General features: G+C 42.6%; 1 protein-coding gene across 2 annotated transcripts in view; it reads right to left on the bottom strand.

Annotated features, from left to right (window-relative positions):
- The window catches only part of chd1 (chromodomain helicase DNA binding protein 1), a 98554-nt gene extending 77841 nt beyond the window's left edge, over positions 1 to 20713 (bottom strand). Inside the window, exons 1-2 of one of the 2 annotated variants that reach the window (XM_007893111.2) lie at positions 20594 to 20713; positions 19179 to 19385 (exon numbers count right to left, since the gene is read on the bottom strand). In XM_007893111.2, the coding sequence (XP_007891302.1) occupies positions 19179 to 19231 (53 nt within the window). In that variant the 5' untranslated portion in view covers positions 19232 to 19385; positions 20594 to 20713. Of the gene's footprint in view, positions 1 to 19178; positions 19386 to 20528; positions 20547 to 20593 lie in introns of those variants that run through there. The other variant, XM_007893112.2, reaches the window with a different exon arrangement.
- Between the last annotated feature and the right edge of the window lie 2376 nt (positions 20714 to 23089).

Here is a 23089-nt window from a genome sequence, read left to right as displayed (position 1 = left end):
ACCTCAAATCCTCTCCCACACCAGGCTCCATGATCACATCACCCCTACTTTCGCCCAGCTCCCCTGGCTCCCCATCTGTCAGACGATAAAATTCAAAATCCTTATCCTCATTTTCAAGGTCCTCCATGGCCTGTCCGCTCCCTCTGTTCAGCAGGTTCCGGCCTGCTCCATGTTTCCCGCCTGACCTGTCCTACCATCGGCAGCCGGGCTTTCAGCCTCTCTGCCCCTACCCTTTGGAACTCCATCCCACAATCCCTTCGCCTTACTCCCTCTCTTGCCTCCTTCAAGGCTCGACTGAAGACCCTCCTTTTCAACCGTACCTTCAGATGCTCTCCTTCTCTACCCTTCCTCATCGCAACCCTCCCCCCCTCCCCCACGCTTGGGTCCTGAGCCCCGACTGTTCAGCACCTTGGAACATCCTCCCGACTGAAAAGCACTTTACAAATGTAATTTTGTTGTTGTTGAAGGTGGTTAGAACTGTTAAGAAAGCATATGGGATCTTCGCTTTATAAATAGAGGCACAGAGTACAAAAGCAAGAATGTTCTGCTAAACCTTTATAAGTCACTGGTTAGGCCTCAGCTGGAGTATTGTGTCTGGACACTACACTTTAGGAAGGATATCAAGGCCTTGGAGAGGGTGCAGAGGAGATTTACCAGAAAGGTACCAGGGATGAGGGACTTTAGTTAGTTATGTGGAAAGACGAGAGAAGCTGGGATTGTTCTCCTTAAAGCAGAATAGGCTATGGGGAGATTTAATGAAGTGTTCAAAATTATGAAGGGGTTTTGATAACAGGAGATAGGGAGAAATAATTCCACTGGCAGATGGGTTGGTAACCAGGGGCATAAATTTAAGATAATTTGCAAAAGAATCAGAGGCGAAATGAGGAGAATTTTTACGGTCTGGAATGCATTGCCTGAAAGGGTGGTGGAAACAGATACAATAAATAACAACGTTCAAAAGTGAATTGGATAGATACTTGAAAGGAAAAGGTTTGCAAGGATATGAGGAAAGAGTTGGATTGATTGGGTAGCTCTTCCAAAGAGCGGGCACAGGCACGATAGGCTGAATGGCCTTCTTCTGTGCTCCAATATTCTATGATTCTACTTTTATAACATTCTGGGATCTATTCTGAGAAGGTATCATCAGTGCAGACTCACTTTTTGTTTTTAGATTCTCCCAACTTGCTTGATTAACATAGGAATGTACAGGAAAAGACCACTGCAAACCCTATTCGAAGCAATAACAACTATTAATAAAAATTGCACTGATGAAAATATCTTGCAGCTATAAAGAGCCTTTCAAATAAAAATAATCTCTAAGCACTTTACAAAATAACTGACTAAAAATTAAATCAATGTTGTTTTGGCAAGCACAGTAGCTAAATCTGCCCAGAAAACGTCCAGAAACACTGAGGAGATGAGCAACCATATTTAAATTTGAGGTTAAATTTGCATTAGGAGGGGACTATAAACCAGGATAGGCAGAACCATGATAGACCTCTCAATATTCTCAGATAACAATACATTGCATTCATACAACGCTTTTCATGTCAGGATTACGTCCCAATGCTCTGGACAGTTGAGGCTTTGCACCTGAGCTGGGGATTTGCAGTTCCAGAGATAAAACTGTATTTTGAGAAAGCTGAATAAAGGGAGAATGAAAAAGTGTTGATGAAAGTAGAGAGATAGAGAATGATTAGTTGCAGAAAATGTCATTCTAAAGTTTCTAGAATTTGTTTACTTTCCACAGAGAAAGAAAAACAGGTTTAGAGTAAGGATGGAAACATTTTTGCTGAACAAGAATTAAAATTAGGATTCCAAAAATATTGCATTTAAAATGGACCATAGAAGGGACCTGGGTGGCTCAATCAGTGTGCTGACAAACTGTAATTCAGATTGTCCTTGAAATAAGAGCAACAACAATCTGACTGCAATACCTGTTGTAGTTTTATTCTGATTAAAAACTAGGTCACGAATAGTGGGCAACCAACTTACTTGCCAGCCTGATTCAATTGGTAGCACTTGAGTCTGAAGGTTGTGTGCCCCAGGCCAACGCTTCAAAATCGTATAGGCTGGGCTGACACTCCAATACATTACTGGGGATGTGCTGTATTGTTGGACGTCCTTCGAATAAGATGTTAAACCGAGGCCCCATCTGTGCCTGTTTAGGTGGAGATGAAAGATCTCATAGCACTATTCAAAAAAAGGGAGTTCCTCCTGGTCTCCGAGCCAACAATCCTTAAAATAGGTCATTCACTTCATGGCTGTTTGTAGAACATTGTCGTGCTCAATTGGCTCCCACTTTTGCCTACAAATACACACTACACTTTATAGTATACCCTGTTAAGTGCTTTGAGACATCCTTCTAACATAAAAGTACTATACCAAATGTAAGTATTATTATATTATTAATAATAGTCAGCTTTGAAAGATGTGGCATGTTACACTATCAGGAATCCCCCAAGTTCCAGTCTGAAATCAGGAACTCATTATTTTCCCCTCTAGCTAGATAAAGGGAAGATTGTGAATATTGTGAACTTCAGGGTTCAAACATGAAAAGTCAATCGCCACTCTGGTTTGGTAGTTATTGAAGCTAAAAAGATAACATATAAAAGAGTTATATCAGCATTTGAAGAATGTAAGGGAGTTGGTGAAATAGGATTACCCTGTTAGCTCCAGAGGAGGAGAACAATGGTCCAAAAGGCTTCCTTCTATAATTTGTATGATTCTATTTTATGTGTTGCACATTAATAAACTATTTATTGCCCTTATGAAAGTGATGGGATGGAACTGTAATCTTTGTAAGTATGAGATAACAGATTATTCCCACATAGGAAAAATTTCACGTTGTTGCTCAGTACACAGTATTGTATCATGTTAAATACTTGTAGTCACTTTCAGTCAACATGGTTCTGATTTTCCTTGGTACAAAGTCAAATCTAGTGCATAATCAACTTCACACAAAGTGATTTTATGACTTGCAACATTCTTGTGCCTAACCCAATAGACAAATCTTTCTTGGCAAGAGAATGAAGTTTTTCAGTTTACAGTGCTGGTTCCCAGCGACAATACTTAACTTGTGAAATTCAAGAGTCACTGAACTTTGATCGCTTCCCCCCACCCCACCCCCTGGTCACTTAACTCTGATCATCTCCCTTGAGATACTCCCAAGTTGCTTAATTCTATACTCCTAATCGTTCCTGACAATAAGAAAAATATGAGTCTGTTTGCACAGACATTATTGAGACTTCTCACTGGGAACTACCAACGTAATCTCCATTCAAATGATAAGCAACAAGGCAAACTAATGTCACAAGCTACACCACTCTGATTTATACCCCAGACCTGACTCTAACCTAGTTTGAAAACAGTAAGCCCTATTTCGCCACACCTGAGCTTGAAATGTAAATTTCCTATACGGCTTAAATTTTCAATGAAAAGGCACTCCTTATAAATACATATTATAATTAGGCTTGTGAACTTCATTTAGCTATACTTCCTAACTTTACTTGTAATGGACATTTTAAACAGTCTGCTATGTTTTTAATTCTGGTGGAAGCATGAAGAGATTTCTAATGCAATCTACTCAGATAATAATAATCCCTGCATTTGATATAGCGCTTTATCACATCTTCGAGATGTCTCAAAGTGCTTCACAAAATATACTGTAAAGTGAATTGACTATATTTTGTCGACAAAACGTGGCAGCCAATTGTGCACAACAGTGTCCCCACAAACAGTCGTGGATTCAAGTCAATTTATTATTATTATTTTTTTTGAAGGAATTATTACATCAGAAAAGCGATCTGCCAATCAACTAACAAGCAGCTTCCTACTTATAAAGTTAAGTTTGCCTGCAGCTCGGACTTCATGCCAGTCCAAGTAAATGTTATGGTCCTGATTGATACAGGCAAATAAAATTGGTCATTTTCAATCTACGACTGTTTGTGGGACATTGCTGTGTGCAATTGGCTGCCGAGTTCGCCCACAAATATACAGTCAATTCACTTTACAGTGTGTTCTGTGAAGCGCTTTGGGACGTCCTCCCGACGTGAAAAGCGCTATATCAAATGCAAGGATTATTATTATTATTGCTAGGTAAACAGAGGCATGTGGAGTAAGGAAACTTGTCCAACGTTTCGCCCTGCCCGGGAATCAAGCTCAGGTTTCTCGCTTGTGAGGCGAGTGCTCTAACCACTGAGCTACAGGACTTCCATGTAACCAATTGGCACAGTAAGGTAAAACTCATATATGCTGTATCAATTAGGACCATAACATTTACTTGGACTGGCATGAAGTCCGAGCTGCAGGCAAACTTAACTTGCATAAGTCATATAAATTTGATTTAATAAATCTACACTGCTCATACGCAATTCAATGCAGCCGGTAAATGCGCATGGGTACTTTGTCACTGCAGCCGATAAGCGAGCATGTGATGATGAGTCAAGACTAAGTTTCCCCTGATTCAATGTGTCTTGACTGTAGCCACATGTACATTTACCGGCATAGAATCGCATCAAATCACAGAAAATTAAATTTTCTGGCACGGGTTGACGGATCAAGCCGTTTGGTGTGGGAATAATGGAGGATAGGGGAGTGATATTAGAAGTTGATTAATACAACTTATGCAAAGAATTCTAAATGGGTTTGATAGGAAACTGAATGAGACTCAGGTGCATGTATGACTTAGGCGATTATATGATATATAAAGGGAAGATGTATGAGTTTTACTCTATAGTATTTCCTTACAATTGTGTTATAAAAGACCATGCATGTTTAATATACAAAACAATAATTTTATTTTTCCTTACTTCCTATAATGCTCAACAGATGGGGGGTGGGGGTGAAGGAGGGAAAGGGAAAAGACAAAAGAACATTTCAGTCACCAGCCTGTTCAGTGAGCTTTAGATTTCAAAATTATCTAGCCACACTGTGGACACAAAACTGCTGTACTTGCATTTGTATATTACCTTTCTCCAAAGGAAAACATCTCAAAGAGCTTAACAGAGTAAGAGTAGACACCAGAGTATGGAGCAGAAGAGAGGAGGATGCACTGAAGATGCAGGCAAATTGGTAGATTTTTTAAAAGCAGAAGAGGGTACCAGGCAGAGGAATTTAGGGAGTTCCAAAAAGCAGGGGCAAAGTGGCTAAACGCCACCAATGGTGGGGCGGAGGAAGTGAAGCAGGCCTGTGTTAGTACAGAGGGAGTGAACAGGGAATGAGAACTACAGGAAACAACAGTGTGGCAAGAACATGAAGACATTTGAATGTTAAAGCAACAATCCTGAAGTCAATCCATTGGGGAATGGGAAGCCTGGTGAGGATAAGAATCACAATTTACATTCATACAGCGACTCTGATGTTGGGAGGACATCTCAAAGCACTTCATTCAGGGTAGAAATGATGCACTCCGAGAGCCTGGGGCAGCAAAGGATGTGGACTGTAGAGTTCTGAATAATCTGGGGCTTCTGAAAATTAGAAAGTGGAACTAGGAAGATCAGGGAGGAAGGCATTGGTGAAAACAAGTTTTGGGTGAAGAAGATGTGGATAATAATAATAATCCTTGCATTTGATATAGCGCTTTTCACGTCTTCTAGACGTCTCAAAGCGCTTCACAGAATATACTGCAAAGTGAATTGACTGTACATTTGTGGGCAAAACACGGCAGCCAATTGCGTACAGCAGTGTCCCACAAACAGTCGTGGATTGAAATTGAATGGGTAGATGAAAAGTATATTTGGAACAAAGAAAGGTGTACATGATAAACCATGAGTAGCTTAAGTCAATTTTGTACTTTGAATATCTATTTATCACCAGCCACATATTTAACAGCATAAAGTAAACTTAAACATTAACCAATAACAATTTTACCTGAAATGCAAAAGAAATTCCAACAGCTGAGTGAAATGGTTTAAGGAACTTTGCTAGATTTCCGAGTCGTCTTTCACACAAGTATTTGCATTTCCAATTTTACTGAGTTTTAACCCATTAAAGTTTAGAAACATATCTCAACAGAGACTTCACAAATGTAATATAAAAAATGAAAGTTGTTGCTGTTGTACCTCCATTACCACAGTCCTTGTCAAACTCACTCGCAATGCAGAGTGAGGGGTTAATGTTGCGGAGATGGAGAAAAGCAGACTTGGTCTTGGATTTGATGAAAGGCTTTAAAGACAAATAACCACATGCGTAGAACTCCGCCAATCAGCCTTGCCTTTTCATTTTTTTTACAAAGTGCAACAGGCACTGCTATCATATCCACGGTAACTCTCCAATTCAATTTCTGTATGTTCCTTTATATCTTTACTTAATACTGTACCTAATCCTGTAGCATATTGGTTAAGAGCCATCGCCTCGCAAGCGAAATGACCTGGATTTAATTACGGGGCAGGCCGAAACCTTAGGTAAGTTTCTTTACTCCATATGCCTCGGTTTACCAAGCAGTAAGTAGGAACCCGAATTGGAAGGTCTTCAAGCGCGACCTGAAAACAGGGAGAAGTGGAAAGGTGAAGGATTAAGGGAGAGAGTTCCACAGCTTTGGGGGGTAGTGGCTGAAAGCATGGCCACCAATGATGGGTTGGAGGTTCCCAGGGAACAAGGAGGAGGCCGGAGACAGTCGAACACAGGCAGCGGGTAGTAGCGCAGGGAGACAGCAGGTTGGAGAGATAGGGGTTGCCAGCCCGTGAAGGATTTAAATACAAGTGTGAGGATCTTGAAATCGATCCGCTCTGTGACAGGGAGCCAATGGAGTTTGACAAGGACTGTGGTAATGGAGGTACACAGCAACAACTTTCATTTATATAGCATCCTTCACGCAGGGTAGCGTCCCGGGGCACTTGACAATGGTGGAGTCTGATACCGAGCCAGGGGGAGAGGGAGGTGACCGAAAGCACAATCAAAAAGGAAGGTATTTAGGCTCGATTTGGAAGTGGGGAAGGAGGGGGCAAGGCAGAGGGATTGAAGGAGGGAGTTCCAGAGCTACAGGACGTAGTCGCTGAAAGCACGGCTGCTGATGGTGGAGCAGAGGGGGTGAGGGACTAACAGGAGGCAAGAGTCGGCCAAGCAGAGGAAGCGGATGGTGGAGTGGGTGGGGTTAGCAAATCAGATAGGTAGGGAGGTCCGAGGGCTTGAAGAGATTTGAAAATAAGGTACGAAGTTTAGTGCAGGAGATGTTTGAGTTAGTTGAATTTTGTGAATAGTGGAGGCAGGGGAGACCAGCGAGGAGGGTGTTTGAGAAAGCGTAGACGAGGGTTTCGGACGCTTTTGGGGTGAGGTACAGGCGGACAATGTGGCGGAGGTGGAAGAAAGCGGTCCTGGCCAGGGACCGGATGTGGGGTACGAAGGAGAGCTGGGGGTCGAACCTGACATCTAGTGGCGCATAGGTTTCCCCCACAACATACATTCAATCCAATTTACAATATATTCTGTGAAGCACTTTGAGACGTTTCAACGACATGATAAGGCGTTATATCAAATGCAAGGATTATTATTATTATAATCCTTTTAGTTGACAAGAAATTATTCGGCTGTTTTTGGAACCTTTTTACCTTCTTGTTCCACAACTGGTGCTTGTACTGACTACTATAATAATGTAAAGCCCTAGATGCAATTGTCACACGACTGTAGCAACCTGGTGTAATCATCGTGATTTACGATCAAGTCAGTGCACTAGTCTTACCGCACTTTGAAGGTCAGAAAAGTATGTACAAAGAAGCAATCTGTACAATGGAACTTGCATTAATCTTCTGAAGAATCAATTTATAATGCTGCAGTACCAGTAATGTGTACACTTTCAGTTCCTGAGTCACTACCAGTTTACCCACTTTTCACTGATATTTGTCATGCTCATGATTACAGTGGTGAACACTTATAATCTAGTTTGGAGATCCATGAAATTCCAATAAGCAAGGCACCACAGCTAGTTCCACCATGGATATGCACAGCCTGCCGATCCACTTCTTGCATGCCGGGTGATTCCCTTGCTTGAAATAAAAGGGTAACTGCGTTGCGCATACGTAGAAAGTGACATCAGTAGCAATCTGATGACCCAGAAGTCAGACTTTTTTTCTAAGCAAAAAAACACTGCAATTTTAACACAAACTGTGTTGGAGGGAAGCATGGTTGTACGCACGCTCAGTGAATAGTGTTTAATCTATATCCCCGCTAAAACTTAATCCACACTATGAAATGAGGGAGATGTAAAATGAGAGAACCTGCATAATATCACTCTACAAATCCCATCATGCCCTGGCACATCCCTACCTCTCCGCCTTGCATTCTCTCCACTCCATTACCAACTGCCACCACTCTGGCCCCTCGGTTCCACCATCGGCGGCCGTGATTTCAGCCACTATGCCCGGATGCTTTGGAACTCTGTTAAGCGCTCTGAGAAGCTGCCCTCTTGAAGGGTGCTATATAAATGCAAGTTGTTATTGATTGTAATAGTAGGTAAGCATACCTGCCAATTGAGGGATGGAAAAAAGTAATGGAAAACTGCATTTGTCCACCAGAGTCAATCTAGTCGCAATTTTGGAGCCCCTTGTGTACTATAAATCCGAGCAATACAGTCTGGTCTCTAATATGCATAAGGTGCTGTCAGTTCGTCTCAGAAGATGGGGAAGGGGCAGGTGCTTGTCTGATTTGTGTGGGACTGTAAATCCACTTGGAGCTCTGAAACTTTGACTTCATCTGGGCAGCAAGTGGGAGGATCAAAGAAGAGGTGCAATAATTATGCCTAAATCATAGATGCTCATTGGTGTATTATAGTGTGACTTCCACTCAACATTTCTGGGTTGTGAAATTGCTGCTGACACAACTAAGCAATGCGCCTAAAGCCATCAAGCTCGGATGCTAGGATGCTACTAACTCCAGGAGGCCTTCTGGACTGCGCACTATGTGCAGAAGCCTGGCCAGTCAGCACCAATTGCCCAATGTGTACCACACTTCCAGTGTACTGCAGGTCTAAAGTACCTGCATTATATACAGACCTGTAGTGTAACAGAGTCCCACTGTATATGGTTCTCAAATATTTTCAATAAATTTAAACAGTAATATTTCAACTATATAAAATATTATCATGGAACTATTTAATGAGTAATGAGAGAGGAGGAAAACAGCCAAGTTGCAGCTTCTGATTATGAACCAGTGACCTCTGCACATGTGGGCATTACGTGAGAGAAGGATACGATGCAATAATCTCATGTTTGAATAGCCTGCCATATTCACTATCTAAGATAACTTGAGTGAGCTACTAAATTGTAGGCACCACCAACAACAACGTGCATTTATATAGCACTCTTCACGTCGGGTAGTGTCCCTGAGTGCTTAACAGTGGCAGAGTCTAACCCCGAGCCGGGGGAGAGGGAGCTGACCGCAAGCACAATCAAAAAGGAAGGTCTTTAGGCAGGATTTGAAAGTGGGGAGGGAGGGGGCAAGGTGGAGGGATTGGGGGAGAGAGTTCCAGAACATGATACTCCTACAAGAAACAGTGTCTTCAGAAGAGGATAAGAAAAAATAAGTAACAAAATGGTACAAAAACAAGAGGTATTATGTGCATAATATTTTAGTTTCATCAAACAATGCAACAATAATGTGGGTGCATTACTGAAGGCACATCTACAAATTAGTCATATGGCGATTCTAGCAGATAAGTTACCCAGTCCGGACGGGATGCATAAATAAATAATGTATAATAATAATCCTTACATTTGATATAGCACTTTTCACATCTTCTAGAAGTCTCAAAGCGCTTCACAGAAGATGCTGTAAAGTGAATTGACTGTATATTTATTGCCAAATGCGGCAGCCAATTGCGCACAGCAGTGTCCCACAAACAGTCGTGGATTGAAGCATCCTAGGTTACTGAGGGAAGGGTGGAAATAACGGAGGCTCTGGTCACAATCTTTCAATCTTCCTTGGACACTGGGGCAGTGCCAGAGGACTGGAGGGTTGCAATGTTACTCTCCTGTACAAAAAAAGGGCAGAAGAATTAACCCGGGAACTACAGGCCATTCAGCCTAACATCAACAGTGGGGTAACTTCTAGAGACTATAATCTGGGACAAAATCAATTTTCACTTAGAAAAATATGTGTTAATAAAGGTCAGCCAACACGGATTTGTTAAGGGCAAATCAACAATCTAACAAACCTGATAGTTTTTTGATGAAGTAACAGGTGGATGAAGGTAGTGCAGTTGATGCAGTCTATATGGATTTTCAAAAGGCGTTTGATAAAGTGACACACTGGAGACTTGTAAGCAAAATAGAAGCCCACGGTATTAAAGGGACAGTGGCAGCATGGATACAGAACTGGCTGGGAGACAGAAAGCAGAGAGTGGTGGTGAACGGTTGTTTATCTGACTGGAGGGAAGGGTGTCCCCCAGGAGTCATTATTGGGACCACTGCTCTTTTTGATTCATATAAATGGGTGTAGGACTTAGGTATAGGGAGTACAATTTCCAAGTTTACAGATGATACAAACTCGGAAAAATAGTAAACAGTGAGGAGGATAGTAGCAGACTGCAAGAGGACATAGACAGACTGGTAAAATGGGCAGATATGTGTCAGATGAAGTTTAATGTGGATAAATGCAAAGTGATGCATTTTGAGATTAAGAATGAAGAGAGGCAATATAAGCAACATATAAGATAGAAACCTGGGGGTTCATATATAAGTAAATCTTTAAAGGTGGCAAGACAGTCGATAAAGCTGTTAAAAAAGCATACGGGATACTAGGGTTTATAAATAGGGGCAGAGAATACAAAAGTCAGGAAGTTATGATGAACCTTTATAAAACACTGGTTAGGCCTCAGCTGGAGTACTGTGTTCAGTTCTGGGCACCACACTTTAGGAAGGATGTCAATGCATTGGAGAGGGTACAAAGGAGATTTACCAGGATGGTACCAGGAATGAGGGACTCCAGTTATCAGGAGAGGCTAGAGAAACTAGGATTATTCTTCTTGGAGCAGAGAAGGTTAAGAGGAGACTTAATAGAAGTTTTCAAAATTATGGGGGGATTTGATAGGGTGAACAGGGAGAAACTATTTCCACTGGCGGGTGGGCCAGTAACCTGAGGACACCAACTTAAAATAGTTGTTAAAAGAAACAGAGGGGAGGCAAGGAGCCATTTTTTCACATAGCGAGTTGTTTGGATCTGGAATGCATTGTCTGAAAGGTGGTGGAAGCTGATTTGATAAAAGCTCTTAAGAGAGAAGTAGATAATTATTTGTGGAGGACAAGTTTCCAGGACTATGGGAAGAGAGCGGGGGAGTGGTACTGATTTGGATAGCTCTTTTCAAAGAGCCTGCACAGACACGATGGGCTGAATGGCCTCTTTCTGTGCTGTATAATTCTATGATTCTATAAATACCAAGTAAAAGAAAATTTAAATAGCACTCAGAAATGACACTGCCAATTTTATAAAATCAACAAATAGACGAGGACTGTACAAAAATAAAATCAACAAAACATTAAAACAGAAGAGAAAGCAAACATTTACAACAATACATTACTTGGCGCAAATACTGCAGATGCTGGAAATCTGAAACAAAGGGATACTTGGGTCTGACATGTCAGCATTGCGATTTCACACCAATAGCTATTACAGTAACTTAAACACCACTTCAGAATGAGATCTAGACCTGTTATGACTTTAGGTTCCTGCTGACCAATGCAGTAAAAGCATTTTCTTTTAAATTAAAAAGTTGAGTTAGCCAGTCACCATACTGCACAATTCATTGGAAGTAAAATGTAATCCAACCGGTATTCTAACCAACATTACAGAATGGGTTATTACATCATACCAAAAGCATTGTTGGACAATTACCGGAAGACTTCTAGTTTCTGAAAATATAGCTAATTAACTGTAAAACAAGGATTTTCCTCAGTACTATCTTACTTAATGCAATAAATATTATACATTTCTCATATAAACTTCATTTTATAAGCACATATTGCACAGAACTTTTAATAAAACATAAGTTCTTCAGCGAGTACCCAAACCAGTTCCATAGATGTAGTAATAATAATAATAATCCTTGCATTTGATATAGCGCTTTTCACGTCGGGAGGACGTCCCAAAGCGCTTCACAGAACACACTGTAAAGTGAATTGACTGTATATTTTGTGGGCGAAGCACATGTTGACAAGAGGCAAGGCTTGGGGCCCCCAGAGTGTTTTGGGACACTGCTAGAATTTAACCAGCTAAAATCACACAGCTTGCCATAGAGACCAATGTCTGGCAAACTTCTCACTGCTTGTCCAGCTAGGACCCTCCTACCTATTAGGGCAGTGGCAGCCAACCCAACCACTTTCAGCCCACAGGGCTGTCAAAGAGTGGCATGCCAAACTTTCACATCAATTGAGTCCATTCCAAATCAATGCCTCGTTTCCAGTAGCTACCGAGAAACAATGCTCATGGTGTGGCCATAAATGAAGAAATATTCAATCAAGAAAATTGATTCGGTCTGCTGACCAAAAAGGTTGGCCACCACTGTATTGGGGTTTGAAGTCAAGTGGGAAGAATTTCTCCTCCCACTGACTGGTCTGCCGTTCCAAATCCTGCTGTTGTACCAGGTTAGCTGGTTTGTCATCAACAGTGTGCTGGAGTTTAACCAGCTAAAATCACATAGCTTGAGAAACTGGTCTACTGAGACCATCCCAGAGGGTCAATTCTGAAATTCTGAAATTCCATTGCCAAACACTCACATTGTAGCCAGCTCACCTTATGATTGGATGGTTGGAATTTCTCATTCAAACTAGATTTAAAAATAAGGATGCACAGGTAAATTGATACCTCAAGCTCCATTTTTGCATGAAGCGCAAATAAGACTTTTAAACTGTTGGTGACTCACCCACAGCATACTGACCTGCATTACTCCTGGGTTATTCCAGGATAATGTGCTAACTTAAAACAATGGCATGCAAGCAGTTGCCAATACATTCCTTGTAATGACTCATAACTCACCCACAAAATACAGTCACTACACTTTATAGTATATTCTGTGAAGGGCTTTGAGCTGTCTCAATGACGTGATAAGGCGATAAATCAAATGCAAGGATGATTATTATTATTAAAACAGGGCATGATCACTGGTCAGTGTTTCCGTATCGTGACATCACTGATCATGACAGATGACATCACTGTGTATACACACAGAAAGTCAGTCACTTCAAAACAAGTCATGAACGCGCATCAATACATCATTAAAGTACAACAATAATAATCCTTGCATTTGATACAGAACCTTATCACTTCATCGAGACGTCTCAAAGCTCTTTACAGGATATATTGTAAAGTGGTATTTTGTCTGGGTATTTTGTGGGTGAAACGTGTTTGGCACAGAAATGTCCCACAAACAGCCATGATGTTGAGTGACCAATTTTATTTTAGGGAATTTGTTAGCCAGGGCATCAGGAGAAACTCCCTTCCCTTTTCACATAGTGCCAAGGGATCTTTAACATTCACCTCAACAGGCTTAACGTCTCAGCTAAAGAATCTCAGACAATGCAACACCCCCACCAGTTCTGCACTGGAGTGTCATCTTGGATCGGGGTTGGACCAACTGGCGGTCCGCAAGATGATTGCATCCAGTCCGCAAACCATTTCCGTACCCAGTACAGTGGCTCCCTATTGCCCGACCTTACTGTTATCAACGCCCACAGCCTCAATCGCTGTACCTGGGTTCCTGATTTAAATAACTGTAACCATACTCCCTGTGTTCCCCAATCTGTGTCTGACTACCAAGACACGTGGTTGAGTGACACCAACCCAGGTCCTAGCGCCCACCCTGTACTTGGTGCCTTGCATTTCCATTGATCCATATGCTAAGTTGATATAGTATCTATGTTTTGATTTTAGTACATAAAAATGAACTTGATGCATATATTATTTCCATTTGAGATTATCATTATTTGGTTGATTGTTAGGGTTATTAAACTACGTGGATTTTAATTCACGTCATTATTTCTTTCACTTTCATTGTTTAATCTGGAATTAATTATTCTTGCATAGATGTACTTTATTGACATATTATGTGTATTCATGTTTTAAAATTTGTATTAATTTTTACATTGCCTATTTAACTTTATAATAATCCTTGCATTTGATATAGTGCCTTATCACGTTTTTGAGGCGTCTCAAAGCACTTCACAGAATACACTGTAAAATTGAATGACTGTATATTTTGGGGGCGAAATGCAGCAGCCAATTGCACATAGCAGTGTTCCACAAACAGTCGTGGATTGAGTGACAATAATTTTTTTGGAAGGGATTATTACAATGTAAGTGACAATGTACATTTTGACATCAAGAAGACTTCTCAAAGCATTTCACGGTGCAGGATGGCACATGAGCTCAAGGTGGGACTGAGGGGAAGGGGAGGTGAAAGATGACAGAAAGTGACCAATTTTTTTTGAATTATTACTCCTGGAAAAGCAATCCATCAACCGACTAACATCTGGGTTCCTACTTAATGCTTGGTAAACAGAGGCATGTGGAATAAGGAAACTTGCCCAACATATAGCCCAGCCGGGAATTGAACCCAGGTCTCTCGCTTGTGAGGCGAGTGCTCTAACCATTGAGCTACATGACTCCTTATATATCAGTATAAGGATTATCAGTTACAATAGTAATCTTTCTCTTTGATATAGCACCTTATGTCGTCAAAGCATCTCAAAGCTCTTCACGGTATTGGAGTGACTATATATTGTGGGCAAAAGTCTGCATTGTAACTAAAATATAGTGAAATTAAGTAATACATTTACACAACTTAAAACATTGCATTTTCATGATTCTTTCATCAAACTTGTGACATTTGTCAAACAAGTATAAAAATAACTTACAAACCATACATTATGCACAACAATTGTGTTGGTGTGAGTTACGAGCTGTAACATTACTGCTGAGTAAAGTTCATTATCTGGATGAAAATCGTGTTTATGCTGTGATGTCATCAGACTCCACAATTGTGTTAAACCTCAAAATACTAGATCCCAAATTTTATCTATTGCACATCTCAATTTACTTTTCTGAAAGACAAAAACCTGAAAAAAAATTAATAGTTAAGACCTCTTTTGTGCATCAACGTTATGATGAACACTTTATGAGCTACACAGACTTTTTTTTAAGAATAGGTAACCATTCTCTCTGTGCTGGGTCACTGTAAGCACTACCTGCTTCATTCAGCTTTCCTCTCTTTGTTATATTCTTATATAAATTATAAATAAATTTCCTTTTCAGACATTTGTTTAATTCCCTTCTCAAAGCTAGTATGGATTCTGCTTCAACCACCATTTTTGGTAAGGCTATCCTACAAAAGCTATCCTACAAAAGCTATCCTACAAAAGCCCTATGTGAAAAAAAATATTTTCTGCGCAGAAAATTTTCTCCCAACTTCTCCCTTTGTTTTTTGTTCTTAGTATAATGCGTACATGTATACTATACATCTAAAATAAAGCATATCGATAATGAACCACAATACACAGAATAACACAAGGATCTGGCAATAAATGTTAAAACTTCTTGTGGATTGCAAAATATGCCATATTTGGCCAATACATACATGCTTATAATAATAATTCTTGCATTTGATATAAATCTTGATCAAGTCATTAAGATCTCGCAAAGCTTTTCACAGAATATACTGTAAAGTGGATTCACTACATTTGATGAGCGAAATGCAGCAGCCAATTGCGAACAGTAGTGTTCCACAAACAATGATGGATTGCATGACCAAATTATTATTATTATTCTATTTATAATTTTTTTGAAGGGATTATTAACCTTGGAAAGCAATCCGCCAATTGACTAACAACTGGTTTCCTACTCACTGCTAGGTATGCAGAGGGGTTTGTGAAGTCTCATAACCACAAAGGCAACATTATTGCATATTCCTCAAAATATAGTATTTATGTATGCACAGAACAGGATTAAAAGATCCCTTTCCATACTGTAAGATTCTACAATTTTAATGCAGAATCTCAATTAATTTTAAAAACAAAAAAGCTATATGCCAAAATGGAAAAACGTAATGTTTTTGTGACGGTTTCCTCGAGTAACTTAGTACTAAGTTTCATTTTCCTTCTCAATTTTAGCAGTAGCCACTTGGTGGGGGAAGTCCCTCAAGTTGAATAGTTCTTCTCCTGATCATTGTTACTTCCTTATGATCTCTGAGCTGTGCTTCAAGTAGGGAAAAAATAGCAGTTCCATATCCTGCTGAATGATATATCGTGCAAAATTCTGCACTTGGTTAAGTGACCCGACTGAAAGCTGACGAAATTTGCTCTCAACAGTGGAAGCAGAACTCTAAGTCTATCATGATCTTTGCTGTTGTAATACTACCATGAGACTTGTCCAGAGGCAGACACTCAACTAGCTGTGATATGGGTCCCGCTCCTCCAAATTAAATATTTAATTTTATTTAATTTGAACTAAGGATGAGGTTTTCTTTGGTCATCTGAGTGACAAATGCAGAAACCGACTACCGTGCTTATGAGTATCCAAACCAAACAGAGAATTCTGTGCATCCCACCTACACGTGGAAATTCCAGAGGTATTTGTTGGAATGGAATGGGCACTTTCTTCCTGGAGGGACGCATCCCGCTTACCTAATTCCGGAAAGTATTAGGCGTAGATTGGCAAGAGCCAAGGCTTGGGGATCCCAGAGTGTGCATTGGAGTCCAACCACCTAAAACCACACAGCTTGCCATTCAGAGAAATGCCTGGCAAACTTTACCACTGCAGGTCCAGCTAGGACCACCTAGGGCTTTGGCTTACAGGTTTAATGGGTGGTCCACCGTTGGAAGGGCAGATCAGTCCAACAACAACAACAACTTGGGATTTATATAGCGCCCTCCACACAGGACAGCGTCTCAGAGCACTTTACAGTAACGGATCCCGGGACCGAGCCAGGGGGAGGGGGAGGAAGGTGACCAAAGGCGCGGTCGAAAAGAAAGGTCTTCAGCAGAGACCTGAAAATGGGAAGGGAGGGAGCGAGATGAAGGGAGTGAGGAAGGCAGTTCCAGAGCCTCGGGGCATAGTGGCTGAAGGCACGGCAGCCGAGGGTGGTGGGGAGGACTCAGGGGACGAGGAGGAGGCCAGACCCGGAGGAACAAAGGCAACGGGTACTGTTTTGAGGAGAGAGGTCAGAGGTAGGGGGGTGTAGAGGAGTGCAGGGACTTGAATACAAGGGTGAGGATCGTGAAATCGTCCAGTGACTAGTCTGCCTTTCCAACTCCTGCCGATGAGCCAGGCTGGCCGTACTTTCATCAGCAGTACTGCAGACCCAACTGGCTCAGGAACTGGACTACTGATTCTGAGATTCCATTGACAAACCTGTCACTTTGGAGCCAGTTCAGCTCAAGGAGACCCTGCTCATCCCCCGGAGGATAGTCAATAGTTAGACATTTGACAAGTGAAGGTTTGAGCCCTGGTGGGAGTTCCTGGTAGGAACTCCCTGCAAGTTTCCTAATCAGCGATCTGAGAGGACGTTTATAGGACAGTTTGCGATGTGCCAGCCACCTTGGTGTTCTCAAGCATACCAGGCTTACGCAGTACCACAAGATAACCTGCTTAAATCAGATCTTTATGTGGGGGTTCTTGGCAACTGTAAAGCTGACTCCACCTCAAGGGTGCTTAGCGAGAGGTCAGTGTTGAACTTGAACCCAAACCAAATCAAACGGAGTAAATATCAAATTATGGTGTGGGTGTTGGAAGAGTATGGATGTTGTTTCTAGAAAATATCCCATATAATATATACTAGTTTCATATTGAATTAGATTGACTTGACATGAGTTTCAAGTATTTTAAAACAAAGAACACAAATATGTGCCTACTGAATAGGCAATCAGATAAAATAAAATACAATATTGTGCACACTGTCTAAAATGTACAGTATAGATTTATTTCCTAGATTTATTTTATTTCCTACCACTAGTCTCCCTAACCAGGCACCTCTCTCTGCCATTGAACAGCCTAGCATTGAAAGATCAGGATGCCATATTATTACAAGTCACACGCTTAGATGTTAAGCAGTTCAGTTATCCAGAAGATTATTAAACCAATGAACATCATGTCATTTTGTTCACAATTTTCTTATCAAAAAGTTTTTAAACAGAATTTATATCTTATAACATAAGAACATAAAAAATGCTAGACGAAAAAAGACCAAAGTCGATCTAGTTCGCCTTCCACCTTCCTGGCAACCGCATGCACATATGTCCCGAACTACCTATGCACAACATCCCATAATGTGGTTTCCTAAAAGAAAACTATCTAATCTGTGTTTGGAAGAATCAATACTTCCTGCTTCAACCATCTCCCTTCGGAGAGCCTATTCCACAGGTTCACTATTCGCTCACTGAAGTAGACTTGTTCTGAATTTCCCCCCCTTCAACCGCAGGCCGTGTCCTCTGGTTTTGCTGTTCTGGACAAGTTGAAACAGTCTGTCGTGATGTATATTGTTTTGCTCCTTTAGAATCTTAAGACAGCAATCATGTCGCCTCTCAATCTTCTCTTTTCCAGCGTGAACAAACCCAATATACTTAGTCACTTCTCATAGTCAGTCCTTCCAGTCCCTCAATCATTTTGGTTGCTCTCCTCTGTATCTTCTCGATTTCTCCAATATCCTTTTTGTACTGCAGTGACCAGAACTGTACATAGTACTCTTTAGATTTATTTCCTACCACTAATCTCCCTAACCAGGATTCTCAATGATTCATACAGTTATCTTATACAGGACCACACTCGTTTTAATTCATTTGGATTATAGTTCCTATGCAATAGGGAAAAGGTCGTTTTGCAACATGACAATATTAAACATAGTTATGAGTTCAGCTGGCAGGAAACATAAAAATATATAAATTCTGACAAATCCCTGAAATGAGAAAAACTCCATATCTATAAATACAGTGCAAACCACATTATGTTCATTGCTGGAACACAATCGTTTTATTTTTATCTGGCAGCGTTACCAATCCCATGTACACAAAAAAAATCATATGAGCAACACTGTAGCAACGTTATTTACATCACTGAGGGAGAATGAAGGAAAGATCTTCCGGTTTCTGAACGTGTTACACATAGGATTGAGATCGATGTGCGAAGGGTTTACAGTTTAAACGTTAGAACCAACCTCAATACATTCCCCTTGTTACCATCACTAAGAATAAATATTTTAATACCTTGAGTCTCCACTGCTGTTGCTGACGCTTTCCTCGTCATTGTGACCCTCCATTTGCAGGTTTAAAAAGGGAAGGATCGGATGGAAGTCTTCACTCAAGCTTGAAAACTGTTGGAAGTTCCCACTCTGAAATAACACTGCCGATAATCGTTATCCGTCCACAGCCCTTCTGCACCCCCGTTTACTCTTCAAAGGCGAACCCCGCTTTCTGCATTAAAGAGATTCAAAATATTTAGAAGGTTTCTTATCATCACATAATTGTACTTATTCAAATGCAGGTAAACAAGCATTACGTGCCAGAACACCACGATCACTAACTGCCAAAAAAAAAATCACCCCTCAGCCTCGACTAAAAGTTTCTTAAACGAAACGACTTTTCTTTTTTTTAAAAAAAACACACACATTTGAACATCAACGAAAGCACAAGATGTTCTACTTTTGTTCATCTAATCCATCATGAGGGCTTTGGTTTCATTTTGCTGTAACTCTGCTGATTTACCATGCGGACCTACTGCTGCTACTTCCAGAATAAACGCAGATGAAAACTACAATCGCGATTCATCGAAACCTTCTGGCACGTCGTGGTTGCGGCAACTGTTAACGATTTAATCCGAATATCTCCCATTTCCAGAGAACACTGAACCTAACGTTAGCCGTCACCGAGCAAAGAGGGTGGGGGGGGGGGGGGGGTGGGGGTAGGGGTGGTGGTGGTGGGGGGGGAAAGAGAGTGACACGATTTCACCCAATTCCCCAAGAAAAGAAAATGCCAAACAAAGAAGATGGGAGGAAAATACATACATACGTACGCGAAGAAAAAAAAGAAACACCTCGCCTTTCTTTTGGGGGAAAAAAAAATCTTCGGCCTCTTGCGAAGCTCCCGCGCGTTACATGATATACACACGAAAGCGCGACCACGGGAATCCGACAGGGCCTTAAACCGCGAGTAACAAAAGCAGGCGCTGGTGGGTCTGACCGTGGGGCTCGCGAAACGCACTGCCCCCAAACACCCGAGGGCCGAGCAGAGAGGGAGAGGGGTTGCGGCGAGGGCCGGTGACCCGGGGCCTAGCGCTGGGGTGTGAGCCCCAGGGTCAGCGCGTGCCTCCTACCCCCCCCCCCCGAGCCGCCCGCCGGAGGGTGCGCCGCCCCAGCGCCGGGACACACACACAGAGAGAGAGCGAGAGAGCGCGAGAGCTCCGGCTCTCCCCGCGCGCGGCGCTCGGCGCAGTCCGGGACCCGGGAGCTCGAGCGCAGCGTCGCGAGGCGCGGGCCGCCCCAACCGCCAACCGCCGGCTCCGGATCATCGGCCCGGCCCGGCCCGGCCGGACAGACCCCCCCCCACACACACACACACCGGCCAGACCGACCCGACACGGCCCGCGACCGACCAAACCACCGGCTTAACGTCACTTATCGTACCCTTGGTTCCTCCTCGTCTTATCCGCACTTTCTTATCCCGCCCCCGAACCGTCTGTCTGTCTGTGCCCTTCCTCCTCCGCTCTCGTTCCTCGCTCTGTCACTCGGGTTTGTGTGTGTGTGGTGGTGGGGGGGTGGGGGGGGGGCGGGTGTCTCTGTCTCCCTCTCCCATACACACACACGCACTGCCTGCCTGCCTGACTGACTGACTGCCTGACTAGCTCCCCGCCGCCATGGCTTCTCACCCACTCTCTCCAGGCCGGCACTCACTCGGCACTGACGTCACGCCGGCCGCCCCCGGGGTGGGGGAGGGGGGGGGGGGTGAGCCAGGAGCATGCCGGGAGTGGGGCAGCCGCGCGGCTTTGACAGATGTGGCTGGAGCCCCCCCTCCCCCCCCCCCCGCCCCGCCCCTCCCCGCCCGGTCCATCCACAGGACCTGGAGTGGCAGCCCAGTCACCGCGGGCCGGGCGGGAGTCCTCTCGCTCAGGGCGGTGCACGGCTCTGGACTCGCAGCGGGAAAGCTCGCCGGGCTGCGACGCTGAGGGCTTGTGCCCCAACGCACGCTCTGGGGTCCCCTGTGCCTAATGCTTCCCGGTGTTATGCGAGCGGGATGCGGCCCTCCAGGGAGAGCGCGCGCATCCCCATTCCGGCGAACATCTCTGGGATTTCCGCGTGTCGGTGGGACACATCGAAATCTTGGTTTAGTAATAATAATAATAATAATCCTTGCATTTGATATAGCACTTTTCACGTCGGGAGGACGTCCCAAAGCGCTTCACAGAACACACTGTAAAGTGAATTGACTGTATATTTGTGAGCGAACGCGGCAGCCAATTGCGCACAGCAATGTCCCACAAACAGTCGTAGATTGAAAATGACCAATTTATTATTGGTTTTGGTTTTGGAGGGATTATTATTAGGCTCTGTGTGGAGTAAGGAAACTTGCCCAAGGTTTCACCCTGACCTGCCTGGAATTGAACTCAGGTCTCTCGCTTGCAAAGTGAGTGCTCTAACCACTGAGCTACAGGACCCCACGATACAGGACTCCACAACACGGTTTGGATACTCTAAGCGTGGTGATGGGTTTCCACATGTCTCAGAATGACATTAAGTGAAAGCTAGCAAACCCAGCCCTGCAGAGTGAAGGGTATTATATACATTATAACCTTCCTGTAAGGATACAAATTTATAGGATATTTCCCAACCGCTCTCTTTCTCTTCCCGCTTCTCGGAATATCAGCATTTGCAACTTGCGCAAAAATAATTTCAAGTCAACATGTGCCCAGCATGGAGCAATCTATAGATCTGCCATATCTTCAGAATCTTATTGCAGTCTTCAAATTTTGAAGCAAAATGATCAGGAATAGGTTGGTACAATGACTAAAAATATTTGATGCCAAATTACTAGGGTATTACCACGGCAATAGAAGAAGGGATAGGATAAGATAGTCAAGATCAAATTTTGATATCAAGCTTTTGATTTTGAATAAGCTAGTGTGTAGTAATAATAATAATATTTGGTATAGCATCTTTCAAGTCAAGATGATGTCTTAAAATGCTTGACAGGATACACTGTGACAGTACTTTGACAGGAGTTTGTGGTTTTTCCAGTTTTCTTTGTTATTCTGAAGACACTGACTTGCTAGAATAGTGTTGTAGGTATCAACAGGCTTAGTTACCTAGAGCGCCCCAGTGGTTCAACATTAATACTTGGGTTCTTAAAATATAATGCAGAAAAGGATTAGTATATGAACCTGGCAAGTCAGTCAATCTAAAAAGATTGGTGGTATAGAACAAGCCTGAGGTTATCATGGACTGACATTGAGAATTACTGGCCATTCCTCAGAGTTAAGCTTAGATAGTGTGCTAAATTTCAGTGGGCTCTGCAAGTCAGTATACTGGTTTTCAGTATACTGGTTTGACTTATTTCCAGTTGCTGAATTACATCTCATTTATTTTTTCTTGCCTACTCCATATCTTATTACAATTGGCCTTTTGTCTTAAACACAATTAAAAATGACTCATTGCTATTAAAATGAAAATTAATTTATTAACTATTGTCGTTCCTCTGCCCTCACACTCTGGAACTCCATCCCACAGATCTCTCTGCTTCTCCCCCTGCCCTCCACCCCAACCCTCAGCTTGGGTCCATAACACTGTCTGTCCAGTGCCTTGGGACATCCTCCCTATGTGAAAGGGACTATATAAATGTAATTTTGTTGTTGTTGGTGTTGTAGTAGTGCTAGGTTGCACATTGAACTCAACTTACTATGAGGCTATGGGAAGAGAGCGGAGGAGTGGGATTGAATTGGATAGCTCTTTTCAAAGAACTGGCAGCAACAACAACAACAACATTTCATTTATAGAGCGCCTTTCACGTCGGGAGGACGTCCCAAGGCGCTGGACAGTTGGGTCGGGACCTGAGCAGGGGGGAAATGGTCAGGGGGAGGGAGCGAGGAGGGGGTAGAGAGTCGAGAGGGGAGGTGAAGGCACGGTTGA

The sequence above is a fragment of the Callorhinchus milii genome, unplaced genomic scaffold (assembly GCF_018977255.1).
Source record: "Callorhinchus milii isolate IMCB2004 unplaced genomic scaffold, IMCB_Cmil_1.0 Scaffold1, whole genome shotgun sequence".
Classification (NCBI taxonomy): Eukaryota; Metazoa; Chordata; class Chondrichthyes; order Chimaeriformes; family Callorhinchidae; genus Callorhinchus; species Callorhinchus milii.
The sequence above is the reverse complement of the archived record's forward strand: the minus strand, read 5'-3'. Positions and strand labels throughout refer to the sequence as shown.